General features: G+C 45.7%; 1 protein-coding gene across 2 annotated transcripts in view; it reads left to right on the top strand.

The window, feature by feature from the left end:
- The first annotated feature begins 1076 nt into the window (after positions 1 to 1076).
- Positions 1077 to 14953, top strand: part of LOC147668216 (mRNA-decapping enzyme 1B-like) — a 261966-nt gene continuing 248089 nt past the window's right edge. The window contains exon 1 of one of the 2 annotated variants that reach the window (XM_086948698.1): positions 1077 to 1328. In XM_086948698.1, coding sequence (XP_086804824.1) covers positions 1080 to 1328 — 249 coding nt within the window. In that variant the 5' untranslated portion in view covers positions 1077 to 1079. Of the gene's footprint in view, positions 1329 to 4761; positions 4870 to 14953 lie in introns of those variants that run through there. The other variant, XM_086948699.1, reaches the window with a different exon arrangement.

The following is a 14953-nucleotide window of genomic DNA, read 5'->3' as shown; positions in this document are numbered from 1 at the left end:
GGTCACAGAATGTAGTAAAGTATTTGTGTTGGTGCTTTGCTTGTAGTCCAGGACTGGCCAAAACCGAAAAGAAAGTTGACTTGTTGACATCAATGTTTGCTCTAGACAAGGTGCCCATGTCTCCAACAACTCCTATTTTACCCCCTATTTAGTATGTGGGTTGTTTGGTGTTTCACAGAACACCGTGGTGGCAGGGTACATTGTCGCAATTGATTTTGAAAGGGGTTCAAATACATTTTAAAGTGAACATGCGTATTTATTTGCCATTTGAAACACATAGAAAAAGATGCATTTGTAGTTGCCTGGGTAACAAGCTGGGAGAGAGTTCGTTTATTGTCTGGCACTGTCTTTCCTACAACAGTCACGTGCCCACTCGCGCTTCTCGCAATGGAAGAGTTCTGTCTGGTGAATTTACGTACTAGCCTAACAGAAACATGAGAAGAGAAAGTAGTACTGATTTTGCCTTTAAACGTTCTTACTAGTTAATTGGGCGTCGACGAACTATGAAGGAAGATAAACTTTCTCAGACGCGTACTTCTTATATGGTATAGGCCACAAAATATAGTATCTACATTCGCTTAACTGGTTTCATTTTAATGCGCATATATAGCATTCTGGAGAAAGACGTGAGTTCTGTGAAAAATATACGTGTATTTGTCATTAAACTAAACTTGCCTTGTGGTTTTAACGTTTCAACAATGGCGATTGAGGTGGCAATGTTACTTACGGAATCACAGTTCGAGAGGCTTCTCTTAATGTGTAAACTCAGCGGCCATGTTGAAATGGCAAAATATGTCCACATTTTTTCAATTATCTAACACGTAGATAGTGTAAAATACGTAAATAAGCAGGTCAAAAATTACATTTGCCTTTAGTTATGGAATATTAGCTTGCTGGATTTGACAGGCGTGGCAATATTTTTAAGTATCTAGTATCTCGAATTGTTTTTAATAATGTTTAAGTGTTATATTTTTAACAGCTAGTGTAAAACTCTTCGCTTTTGAGGGTTTGTTGTACTTAACTCTTTTTTCCTCGCTTCTATATCTCCTCACCCAGGGCCCATTATCTCCCTTCCTAAAATGGTAGTTTCGGCTATTGTGTACCGGCTTGAACAGTGCGGCGCTAGTCCGCTCTCTGTGTCCATGGCGCCGGTGCCTTCTGAGGGGAAGATGGCTGCCTCTGGGGTAGCGGTGAGCGGACTGCTCCTGGAGAAGGGCTTGGATATTAGCTTGGCTGCTCTGCGTAGACATGATCCCTATATTCGGGGAATTCTGGACGTAGCCAGCCAAGTAGCGCTCTACACTTTCAGCCACACAGCGAGCGAATGGGTGAGTGCAGAAGGAAAGGCTCCGCGAGTAGAATAAAAAAGCAACTGGTGAAATTGTATTTATTTATTTATGCAATTTTATATAGCGTGGACTTTACCCAAAGGTGTCGGAGCGCTTCACGATAGAACCAAGTGCATGAGTAAATTTACATACTTACACGTTACAGATACAAACGAGGAGGATACCTGGATTGTAGTGGGGAGAAAGTGGTATCCAAGAGTCGGCGAGTGAGGGGACCATCAGAAAGTGAATGGGACAAGAAGTGGGGCTAGTCATAAGACTGAAGTGAAGATAGAATCGAAGAGGAGACCGAGAAGCGAGATTCACATGTAGTCTGAGTAAAGTGGTGGGAGCGAAACAGGTTTTTAGTGTGCAGTAGAAAGCGGTGTGTTGGAGAAACAAATGGGTGATAAAGAAACTAAATTTAGCATAGGCGAAAGAGCGCGTATGACAATGGAAAGTACTCTATGAAAGCGGGAAGCATAGAAGAGTTGGCAATCGTGGGTCTTTTGAAAAGGGGAGTTGAAATAAGCCGGGAAGATAAATCAACAGTGGAGGGGAAGACGGGAATGGATGACAGCTGAGCTGCGAGATGTTGTTAACAGGTGTAGAGCGATGGTGAATAAGAATCCGAGGGCGAAGCAATGAGGCAAATATGACAGCGGATGTGGACAGTAGATCATATAAATATTGACACAAATGTACATATGGAGTTTTATATAGAGTGTTTTAATCAATCAAACGTAATTTTACCAAGCATCAGGTCAGTATATATGTATGCAGAAATGATTTATATTTTGCTCTTTAAAAAAAACCTTTCGTCATTCTCATTCCTCCTCCCTCACTCCTCCTAAACTTTTCTACCTAATATGAACTCTCAAACATCCTTCTCAAATTGTTACCCCTTCTTTTTAGCTATGCCATCTAACAAGCACAGGATCCAATCCTATTATTTTATCCCTAGTCCAAACTCCTCCTTTTAAAATTCATTCCTGTCATTCTATCCCTGCTCCTTAATCACTAAACACACATGAAATCAAAGCACAAACGCAGCACAATGTACGAGGAAAAAAACAAACAAAAGAAATTTGTACCAACCTCTAATCTTGGCTTCCGGAGTAGCATGCTGCTTGCTGAAAAAGCGTTTTCATGCCTCGCCAGGGTCATAAGCACTATATAAATACATTCACAACTATAACAAAACCAGTAAGTTGCAGCATAAACATGTATGAACAACACTGATACACCCAACACAGCTCAGAAATACCATACAGTTGAAACTCTTTAGATCTCAATAACACTCCACTCTTTTTAAAGCATGTAGCAGTCCAAGACGATACATTACACCAAAGCAACACCCCACTGCTAGTCTGAATGAAGGGCATAATGTAGAAGCTAATCAAGATACCGACCAATGACAGGACTTGAGAGGTGACACATGCTTTTACTGGCGATGACCTGTGCTTACCCACACAGCACCCTAACACAGCTATAACCAAAACTGTTCACAAAAGCAGCACCTTAGCCTCGACCATAATATTATTTAGCCAACTCAAATACTCTGAAAATGACTCCCACGTGTGGCAGAATCCTCAAGACCAGGACATAAAGGTACCTGAGTGCCTAGAGCACTACAACATTGTAATGATGGCAATACAGCACTGTACTAATCTCTGTAACATAAAATAAAGTGAACTCAACAACATAATGCAAGATCATCAGACTATTTACAAATTTCACGGACAAGCAGTTTACACAATAGTGGTTTTAAAAGCCATATTAATCATTTTAAATGCAGGCAAAGCAGGTCCCAAACCTTTCAACTATACCAGCCTTGCAATCCTTCTGAGTTGCTAGCAGCACTTCATGGACATTTCACATATCCCTATAAAGTACATTTAATAATTAATTTTACCATCACGGACATTGAAAAATGGGAATGTGATCTCAATATACCTAATCTAGGCAACAAAACAATAATGTGTAGGGCTTGTATCATCTTTTTATTTAAAGGCTTTTTTTAAATCTCCCAATTGCTAGTACTATTTTTTTTTGTTATCATCTGGCTGTTAATGGTTCTTAATGGCTGCATTGGCTTAAGCCTTTTGGTTTTCGTATTTTCTGGAATATCTGATTGCTAAAACGTTTGAACTGCCTGTTATTGTAGTTGTTAATTTGACAAAGTAAGCAGTTGGGGCACACAGAACACTAAGGGAAGGTGGTGAATATTTGGGTTTCCCATACTTGAAGGAGAAAAATGGCCTTCTGGTTTGGTCTTTTTGGCACCACTTTCTCTGTTCAAGAAAGTTCTTCTTGTGTTTCCTTGAGTGAACTGGGGCCAAGCACTCGATCACATCAAACCTGGTCTGGTGTAAGTGCACACTTATGCTGCTTGCTAGTATTTTTCTTAAATCATCTAACAATCCGGCACTTAATTAAATTGCCATTATCTCCTAATCAGCCTGTCATTTGCCATGAATTTTCGTATGACAAGACCGCTCCTAATCATGCTTTCTTAGGCAGTACTCCATAGATTTGGAGCACTCCTCTTGCCTTTCTCAAGTAGTTTTAGATCTACATTTTATCTTTTTTTCCTGTAATTTTGTTTCCTTCTGACATACAACTTGCCTTATTCTATCTTATTTCAGAGTTCTATGGCAGAGGAATTTGAGAGTAAGTCACTGGTCTAATGTTTAAATGTTTTTACAGCTCTAATTTTCTAATTTATTTTAGAATGGCATGCTAAATATGTTTCTAAATCAAAAATGTTTACCTTCTTTTCTGGTAAGTTGCTTAAGATATCTAAAGCCGCAGATCTTAGTTAAAGATAACATCTTAGCTTCTCAGCTTCCCTCGATCTTTTTTGTGCCTCCTGCTATGTCGCCCCCATTTTTCTGACACGCTGTTCCCTAGATCTATGCCAGAGCAATTAATTCCCTTTCATGCATTAGGCTGTGAGACAAGTCCACTTTCTTTTTCCGCTCCTAAATACAACTATGCACCAAACTGTAAATTTATTGGCATCAGGTGCCAGATGCAGCAGGGCATTGATGTTGCTAAGCACAAGAGCAAAGCATCATGGGATCTGCATTCTTCCTTTATGCACTAGTGTTTTTTTTATTTTCAGTGTCTGGGCAATACAGGTCTTTACGGCTTCGGTTTCCCTTGTCTTATACATGATCACTTTGCACCACCTTAGAATTTAAGCAGAATGATTTTTCCATTTTGTAATATTTCTCCTCTGAACAAGATGCCTGTGTAGATGCAAAAGCCAACCATTTCAGTTGAATGGCATTTCTTATTAAGACTGAAAAGTTCTAACAGTTTAGCTGCAATTATGGCCAACCAGAAAAGGCAGATGTCTCTCTTTTTTTTTTGGTTTTCCTTTTTTGTGAATACTGTCATCATATTCTAGGTGCATCTCCATATGTGCAGCTGGGAACCATTTTGCAGATCTGTAGTAACTTTTCACCTGTAGTACTGCATATGCTTATCCCCGGAGGGATGGACCTCAAGTCAGTACATGAATGCCCACTAACAGGTATATCTTAGTATGTTTTTACTTTCGTTTAACAGGAGATTAAACTATCAAATACAATCAGAACTGCATGTGGTGCTGTCCAGCCTCATGTATGAAGAAATCCCCCTCAGTACTTAATTACGATCCTTTTCCCAAATCTTTATTGATTTTTTTTATATGCTACAGTATGCTATTCAGTAAGACACAAAACAAAGTATCTACAATGCTTAGTACTTAATTCTGATGTTATGGAACCATTTAACACCGTAACAGTAGCATCCTCATTATCAACTTACTGAGGTATGTTTTGCTTCCCAAAGAAATTCTTGAAGCTGTAGGCAACTACAGGTTGATCTCTCTCCCGGTAAAAAACTAGAGAGTGTATGTATGTCACAACATGACTTTGGAAATATGTGGAACAACAAAACCTACTACATGGTTGAGGAACTAAAATGCAGTTGCAGAATACCTCATAAACATGCATATATAGATCTCGAACGTTTCACCAATTACCTGCTACCTAGGACCAGGTAGATCCTAACATTTTACTATAAATTCAGATGCGGAAGTTCCAGGTTCTACTTTGTCATGGAATTAATTATTCCTTTCCAACTGTGCGAAATGTAGAAAAATTAGTACTGTTGAACATAGATGAAGCGTATCATGCATTGTAATCCATGGGTCATCAGTGTTAGTTCTGATAACCATTATGTGGGAGAATTCAAATAGAATAGGTACTTCACATGCAATTTTCGAAGTATGCAGAAGATACACAAATTTATTTCAGGGAAGAGGACGAATTTGGAGTCTAACCCAGAGAGCAAACAGGACATCATTTATCACTGGGAGAAGTAGAACCTGTTGTGCTGGGATACATAAGTAAGGCATGCCACATTCTGTTTCTATGCACCCCTGCCCAGGACACCTGAGCAATCACAATAGGCTGGGTGTTGAGAGGAGCAGTCAATGGAAACACCCCCCCCAACATAAATTAATTGCAAACTCTTAACACTCCTAGAAAACCTCCAGAGGTTTATGATTAGATTGACAAATACAAAAACAAACAGCTAGATTGATGTTGGGTTTTAAAGAATCTGACTGCCTTAACACCCTTGAAAGCAATTAAATGGCTCTCACTTCAATCCTGGATTGAAATCAAATTTCCAGTTATGTCTTGGAACAATGCTCAGTGCTACACGCAGAAGCTAACCCCACACCATGCAGCTATCTTTCTTGGAAAACAACCCACCATCCATTGTCAGAAGTTAAAAAGTAAAAAAATTGTTTCATTCACTAGGTGTACGGATTCTCAGGCTCTGGAATACCCTGCTTTCACTCCTGATAGTGAGGCAAACTATTCTTGAGAAACTATGAACACAGAACTATTCAAACCAATCTTAAAAGTATTTGTAATTTGGCCTTCATGTATGATCGCTTCCAGATAGGTTGTATAGAAATGCTTTATGCACCAGTAGTTCGTTTTTCTCACTGATGTTCAATTACTTTGATGCAAAGGAAGAAACCCTTTATTGCATTCAAGAAAGATTGCTATATCTTTTAGATATCAGCAAACATACCTATTCAGACATTGCAGAAACATTTAAAACATTGCTCCTCTACTTAAATATATGCTTGTTTGTTGGCTTTCAGTACAGTAAATACCCAAGTCCACTTTAGAATAGGAGGTAGATATTTAGCTTCAGATGGTAGTAAATTGTCTCATTGAAATCCAAGTCTGCATGTGAGATGTGTCTCTCTCTCTGCTTTCAAGATAGACCTATGTAAGTGCGTTATTTTTGATTCAAACATGATGCTTTGTTTCACAGAACCTCACTGTGGTTATAATTTCACTATATTGTCTGCAATTGATAAGCAAAGCTGCATCCCCTTTTTCATGGTTCGCCAAACCGGGATTAGTCATAGAAGTTTCAATGTTATCAGCAGTTTTACCCTACTCAAATTTTACTTTGCCCTCCCTGTGCTGTTGCTTGGTAATCTACAGAGGATGCAAACTTGTGAGGCCTGTCTCGGCATTAGTGGATTTGCTTTGACACCCCATAGCCAAGTGGATTAAGCATCGTATAGAACAAGAAACCAAGCCATGACGGTGTAGACTCCCCAATGCATTCTTAATGAAACCTATGGTCCATCTAGTTAACAATTGTATACCTCTGGTCTAGATTGTCAATTCAGTGGAAGATTTCAAGATATCCATATCGAATACATTTATATACAAATAATCTAATTTTCAGCTGTTTAAAAACTCATTGCTTATCCCAAAAATATAACGTTAATTTCTACCTTATTGACAGGTGCTATGGAACCATAGTGTAGAGATTGTGTTGATCTAGCTATGTTAACTTTTTGCCTTTAAGTCTAGTCTAATGTAAGATATATTTAGAAGGATCAAGTGATCAATAATAATGAAGTTGATAATTATGAGTAAACATTTCTCACGTTAGTACCCAGTTTATCAACTTCGGATAGATGACAGAAAAAGTGATCCCTGCATGAATTCAAACTCACGACCGTGTGTTCAAACACACAGATCACAGCGAGCACTTAAAACACTAAGCCATCTATCGTATGAAATCTTCTCAGCTTCTTACATATGGAGGACTTATACATAAAGTTTGCTGTGAGCTTTATACATGCCTTTTAGGGTCTCAGTATCTTTTCTTTCAACCTCCAAGCCCAACTGTGTGGTGTATTTTAAATGATGTACTTAATGTGTTTGAGTTGGATTTTTTATGCATCTGTAGGTGCTACTTGTAATGGAGTTCACTGTTTGAAAGGGGAAGGCTCTAATACCGCTTTTGTTAGTGTGTAGAAGAGAAGCTAATGTAGCATCTTGTGACGAAGCCTGTAGTATCTTTGGTGCTGTGTGTATGCGCTGCAACGTCGCTACTGAAGTGTAGGGCAACAGTGCCATATTGAGGCCTTAAAGCAGAGAAGGTTGGAGTATTCACAGGTCGCTGTTTGGACAGTTGTCAAGAGAATCTGATAGTATATGTTCAGTTGTAGTAGGTCTTATTGCTTTTAGTAGTGGGAAAATTGCAATGAAGGAAAGTATAACTTTTTTTTTGAACGCAAGACTTTATTGACATTTTTGAAAAATTACAATAGCATGCCTACAACCCTGGGGCCGGCTACAACCAACACTGTTCAGCCAAGGCAAGGATTACACAGCTATTCAGCCGACAACCATCGGTCCGGCAGCAAATCTTCTAATATATATGACAATTTTATGCAATACTTTTATATCCAAAATAAGTGTCATCTTGCTTTTGTATTTTATAATAACATAACTCAGCTTTTGACTCAATAGCTAAACGAATGACATCATCTGCTTTCCACCATCTGTCTTGCCTCGCGGCAGTTACAGTTTCCTTCACAGTTATCCCACACACCCCCCTCCCCGACCCGGCTCTGTGCTATTAATCTGGTCTACGACCCGGCATTTCCCCCCCCCCTAGCATCATCATTAGTCCGTAACCCCAGGCACTTAATTGTCTTCCATCTCGTCCCCCGAACTATCAATATCCTCCTCCTCTAAAGGTTCACATAGATCGCCCCTGTAGGTGTTCCAAGGCAGCCATACTTTGTTCCATTTGCGGGGGTTCGCTCTCAGCTTATATACTGCCCGTTCTGTCACCATAATTGCATCCATATTTCTACACCATTGAGACAAGGTTGGTAACTTCGCCGCCCCCCACCTCTGTGCTATGTCTCTTTTGGCTGTCATTGTACCTATCATGACCCAGAGTCTACCTTGATGCGTTAGGTCATTCGGGCCCCATATATTCAGCAGGCACACACGTGGGTCGGGCGCTAGGGATACTTCTAGCGTTTCGAAATGGTGTGCATCACCTGTTGCCAGTACCTTACCAGAGCTGGGCACTCCCAGAGTGTATGCATGAAAGTACCCTCTATTCCACAGCCCCTGAGACAGAGCGGGTGTGTCGTTCTGTGCAGTTTGAACAGTGTAGTTCTGGTGTAGTATATTCTATGTAGAATTTTTAGCTGCACCAGGCGGAACCTAGCTGAGATACCCGCCTCACGCGGAGACGCTAGGGCCGCGTTCCAGTTCGAGTCATTCATGTCTCCTATCTCCGCCACCCATTTTTCCCGCAACTTCACTAGTGGGTCTGGCAAGTTATTCAGCAGTTTACGTAAGTGATGTAGCGCCCTCCTGCATGAAGTCAGTGAGTAGGCGATCTTCAAGCGGCGAGGCTTCCGGGACTGTAGTATCCGCTGGGATAGCCGCCATTAGAGCATGCCTAATTTGCACATATCTGTATGTTTCTGTAGGACCTAGGTTGTAGTGTAGCTGAAGGTGTGAGAACGGGACCACCCCCTCCCTTGTCCACATATCTCCTACCGTTGAAATGCCTATATTGTCCCATTGGGTGAATCCTTTGGTGTGGCGTAGGTGTCCCAGAGCCCTTGTGTCCCATAACGGTGTTAGCTTTATGAGCCCCCACCCCCCCCCCCCACTTCAGTCTCGTCTGCGCCCTGTGCCACAATGCTACAGTGTGCCTGGTGGGTCCTATTAATTAAGCCGCTGTTCCTTTGTTGTATAACGGTGCTAGCAAACTGTGCGTGCCTAACTGGGCCCTGTCTGCAAGATAAGCAGTGTCGTCCTGTGGGGCATGCAACCATTGATTAATAATCTTGAGCTGTGCTGCCCAGTAATACAACTGCATATTTGGCAGGGCGATTCCACCATCGTACCAGCTTCTATTACGTTTTGTATGCGCTATACGAGCTGGGCGATTTTCCCCCCCCCCCCCCCCCCCCCCCCCCCCCAACAGGTCTGTCATCGTCCTGGTAACTTTCCGGAAGTAACTTGGAGGTATTAGGGTCGGTGTGTTCTCGAGCACATAAAGGAAGCGCGGCAGCGCCATCATTTTAAATAATGCCGCTCTACCTAGCAGCGTCAGTGGAAGGGCTTTCCAGTGCTGTACATTGCTCCGCAGCCTGATGAGCGGGGGTTGCAGATTACTCTCAAAGAATTCAGTAGCATCCTGGGTGACATAGATCCCTAGATACTTAAAGGAGGTAGTCGCCACCGTCAAGGGGCACGCATCAGGAAGAGTCAGCGGTGGGTTGTTTAGCCCGTAGATGACCGACTTCGCCCAATTTATGGTGTACCCAGATGCACGCCCGTGTGTGTCACACACTTCCAACAAGTTTGGGACTCCTCTCACCGGGTCCGTCAGATAGATCAGCATGTCATCGGCGTACAGGGAAACTTTATCTTCCTAGGTATCCTTCCAGCAGATCCCCTTCAGCAGCGGGGTTTTCCTGATTGTCACGGCCAATGCCTCCAGAACCAGCGCGAATAGCAGTGGAGAGAGCGGGCATCCCTGCCTGGTCCCCCTCGCCAGTGGTATTTCACGGGAGATATGCCCATTCGCTACCGGGCTACCGGGCTCGTGTAAAGCAACCTCACCCAGGAGATTAATTTAGAGCCGAATCCCATGTGGGCCAGCACCGCGAAGAGGTACTGCCACTCCACCATATCAAATGCCATTTTGGCATCTAGGGACAGTATAACCGCCGGCTCCTTTAATAACTGTGCACGCGCCAGTGCTCCATGCACTCTAGGTAGATTGAACGCCGTGCTTCTGTGCGGCATAAAGCCCGACTGGTTTGGATGGATCAGGGGCTCCAGGTGGGACATCAACCTATTCGCCAATACTTTCGCTAGTATTTTAGCCTCTGCGTTAAGAAGCGATATCGGTCGATAGGATGTGCAGTCACCAGGTGGTTTACCCGGTTTCGGGATTACCACAATAGTTCCCACTCGTTGATCGGGGGGCAAGATTCCTACCTCCCGACTTTCCTCGTACATGTTATGTTATGGTTTTTTTTGAGCGCGACAGCTGCCCCAGCAACGGGGCGTCCCGGCGCTGAGAACCATAGCACAACCTACTGGGGTGAGGGGGGGGGGAGAGAGGACCTACAAGGACTCTGACATTGTTTATTACCATTTAATTGGTATCCCATTGGGCCCAAGGGCCTTGCCTGACCGTACCGCATTTATAGCCAACTGAATCTCCTCAGTCGTCAAGTCAGAATCCAGTTCTGTTGCTGCGTCCGTCGACAAAGTCGGCGTTTGCACGTCGCGGAGAGCTGCTATCGCCATGTCCTCTGTAACCTCTACAGTTGGGGAGTATACCCCTTGGAAATGATCGGCCAGTGTGTCTACAATGTCTTCCGGACTCGTGTGCATTACACCGTTCGCATCCGCTATCTGTAATATAGTCCTGTTCCCCCCCCCCCCCCCCCCTTTTTTTCTTGTCTAGCCAGGCCAGAAGCTTACTGGCCTTGTCCCCTATGTCACACAACCAATGAGCGGTAGCCGCCACATCCGCCACCGTCTGGCGTCTTAGGTGGTCATCATGGAGCCGCTGACACAGCTGAAGAGAATGTAGTGTGTTGTCTGATGGGTCTGCTATGTGGGCCGCGTTTGCTCTGCCGAGTTCCAGCTCGAGCTCCACTAATCCCTTCCTTTGAGTGTGTTTGTGGCTCGTTATGCTAGAAATAGCCTGCCCCCTCAGGAATGTCTTGTAGGCCTCCCACAATATCGATGGAGACTCAACCGAGGTCCGGTTTTCTGCAAAGTAGTTCCAGTTTGCATTTGTCAGGTCTTTGCCAACGGACGGCCCCCTGAGATACCCTGGATAGATCGGATACATTCTTAAACGAGTCTTTTCCTGACTGGATAAGGTTAACGTCAACGGTGAATGGTCTGAGATACCTCTCCGTCTAATTTGTACCTCCTCTATCGTGAGAAGGCCGGTGCATAAGGTTGAGAAGTGGTCAATTCTGGACAGGCTATTATGTGTAGCTGAGTAATAGGTGTATTGCCGTTCATTTGGGTGCATGTGGCGCCAAATATCAATCAACCCCTGTGCCTCCAAGAAGTTACCAAATCGAGAAGTACCAAGTGTTTGCGATTGAAGTGGGAATCTATCCTGCACATTATCGATAACTGCATTAAAGTCCCTTCCTATGATCAGATCGCCCTCCGGAAGCTCTAGTAAGAACTTTCCCAGGTCAGGCAAACCTATGGCATGTAACGCCGGAGGAATGTACACTGATACTATATTTAACAGTTTACCCTCCCACTGTCCATGCACGGCTGCAAAGCGGCCTTGATCATCTACTGTGGTGGTCTGGGCTATGACCTGCGAGGACTTACGCAATAAAATACCCGCCCCCCGTGATCCACAGGTGAACTCGGAGTGTGCTATCATATAATATCCCCGCCTGTCCAGGGCCTGCCTAGTAGCGCCCGTAAGGTGTGTTTCCTGGAGAAGGACTAGTGTCAGCCCCACTCTTCTGATACCCTGCAGTACTAGTCCCCGCTTGATCTTATGGCCCAGTCCCCTAACATTCCAGGACATGATGTGCAGCGGTGTCACCGGAGTCATTTGATTGTTCCCGTTAAACGTGTCAGTCTGCAGTTGACTTGCCATTTACGATTCGGGGTGGCCCATCCTTACTACGTGCGGACGGGACCTTCTGATGCCAGTGTAGCCTATCTCCGTGTGGTGTGCTGCGTCTAGCCTGAAATGATTGAGGTGCGTGTGGTGTGTCGACACTGCCAGTAAGTGTCTTCTTATGTCTGTGCGCCCCAGCCATGATAGCAGTGTGCCATGTCCTGTCGCCCTGAGTCAAAAAACCAAAACAATACAATAGAACGAGTGCAACCCATCCCCATCCTCCCCCCTCCCCCTCCCTGCCCCCCTGCTGTACGGACCTTGAACCGCCCGCCCCCCCCAACTTAGCAGAGTGCTTAACCCCTACCCCACACTTAACGATACTTGCTCGCTGGGGTGAAGGACTCTCCGGAGACGATGGCCTCTCTCACTTTCTTCGGATGCCCTAAGCCCAGTGTCCAGCGGCAGTCCATCAGGCAGTCAGCTAAGACATTGTAATGTTCTGTGTGCACCGGGCGGCTACTGTTTCTCTTCACCCTCTTCGGCCTCATTTCCTCTTACCGGCGAACATTCCCCCATGTCGTGCCCTGACGTTTGAGAGTTCGGATAACTTCCCGCCCACTGGTTCTTGTGTGTCCTGTGTGACCGACGTGGTTGATTGGCTGGCCTCCATCCGTCCAGCCAGTCCCGGGCAGTTTCAGGAGTGTAAAAAAAAACCAAGTCTTGTTGTCCGCCACCACACGCAATCTGGCTGGGAACAGCATTCAGTACGGAATCTCTTGCGTCCTGAGTTCCCTTTTGACGTCCAGAAACGTTCTCCTGCGGCGAGCAACTTCAGCCGTATAGTCCGGAAAGGAGGCCAGCGTGGAGTTTTGGATTTTGATCTGTGGTGCTACTCGCGCCGTTTACAGGATAGCCTCTCGATCCCTGAAGTTGAACAGTCTGGCCAGGATTGGTCGCGGAGCTGCGCCGGACCTCGGCCTTCCCCCTGGGACCCGATGAGCTCTTTCAACGGAGAAGAAGGTGGACAGGCCCTTGGGTTTGAGTTCGTTCTTTATCAATTCCTCCACGTAGAGGTCCATTGCTCTTGTGCCTTCAGATTCCGGAACCCCAAGGATCCTTACGTTATTCCTCCTAGAGCGTCCTTCCTGATCGTCCAGTCTGTCTTGCAGCACCTTATTCTCCGCCGACATCCTTTCCATCGCCGTTTGAAGCTCTGAGACGTCTTCCACCAGAGACTTCGTAAGCACCTCCATGGAGTTCACCTTCTCGGACATTTTGTGGAAGTCTTCCCTGATGAGGGTAATTTCGGTGGAGATCGTGCCTACCGTTGCTTGGACTTGCGTCAAGGCCTTCATCACATCATCCAGCGTTGCTTTCTTTTCACCTGCGCCCTCTGTTGATTTTACCAGCCGGTGACTTCTCGTCAGTTGAGGGAGAGACGCTCTTGTCGCAGGCAAATTTATCGATCCGGGTTTGCGTGGTGCTACCTTTCCTGCCCTTGCCTGCAAGGTAGTCGTTTCTGTGCCCGGTTATAGGCTTTGTATTGTGGAGCCACTTATAAGAGGAGCACCAGGTCCCTACTGTGCTATTCCGGGGTGTTGCTCGGGGGCACTTTACAGCATAGACGGTCTTTCAACGCTGACCGTACCCTTAGTCCATATGAGGCTCCTGGCCTAACTTGGCTCCTCTCTCCCAATGGCAACGGCGCAGATTACCTCCAGTCCAGCGTGAGACTCCGGTGTCGCGGTCACTCCAACGCTGGCAGGCCGAGGTTGGCAGCTCACACACTCTGGCACTGTTTCCCCGCCGCCATGGAACCAGCTGCCCACATTGCGCCACTCAAGGGAGAGGTCTCCCAACACGCCCCACTCTGCTGCTGAACGTGACCAGTGGGCTGCCGATAGTCACAGCTCCGCCGTGCAGCCGCCACCCGGACTCTCCCACTCACTGGTTATGTCTACTGTGCGGGCGTTATGCTGCTCGTATAGTGCCTGCAACTGCTAGTCAAGGGGCGTGAGGGGAGATCGCCGTCAATGTTGAGTGCCTCGCTCTGCTGTCCTCAGTGCCCCCTCCTTGGTTCGACTCTCCAGGGCGCCCAGGCAGCAATGCATGTGTCTATTCTCCGTTGTTCCGTAGCGTCGCTCCCCCCTCTTCTGCAACTTTTTCCCGGGCCCCACCAAGATATCCCAGGGGCATCAAGCGGCTGGTCGCGCCGTAGCCGAATTCTTCACCTTTTCCTCCCGGTGATAAAAGCACCCTCTGCTCTCTCTGTGTAGCCCCGAGACTGCGGTGTATCTACTCTCACCGGGCCCTGCCGCTGCACCTGAGCCCTCTGCCGATGCGAGCCACAACTCGTCGCCTCAATCCTGGGTGCTCTGCTCAGGCCACACACAGATGCCCCACCTTACATTGCGGGCGCCGGGAGCCTCTCAGTCTTGGGGGTCCGTTGCGCCTCTTCAATATGGCGTCCCGTCTTCTTATGCGAGTCTCGCCTCCATTGATTGCAGCCCGCAGTCCGGTTCTCCACAGGTGCCACGGCGCCACTTCTCGCCTCTCACTTGCACCCCCGCAGCCTCAGTGCATTCCGGTCACCCTCTCCGGCTTATTGACGATTCACTGTCGCCCCTTCGCCTTCCAACCGGGTGCTTCCG

Source organism: Lissotriton vulgaris, unplaced genomic scaffold, assembly GCF_964263255.1.
Source record: "Lissotriton vulgaris unplaced genomic scaffold, aLisVul1.2 SCAFFOLD_214, whole genome shotgun sequence".
NCBI lineage: Eukaryota > Metazoa > Chordata > Amphibia > Caudata > Salamandridae > Lissotriton > Lissotriton vulgaris.
Note: the sequence above shows the minus strand (reverse complement) of the source record. Positions and strands in the feature narration are given on the sequence as shown.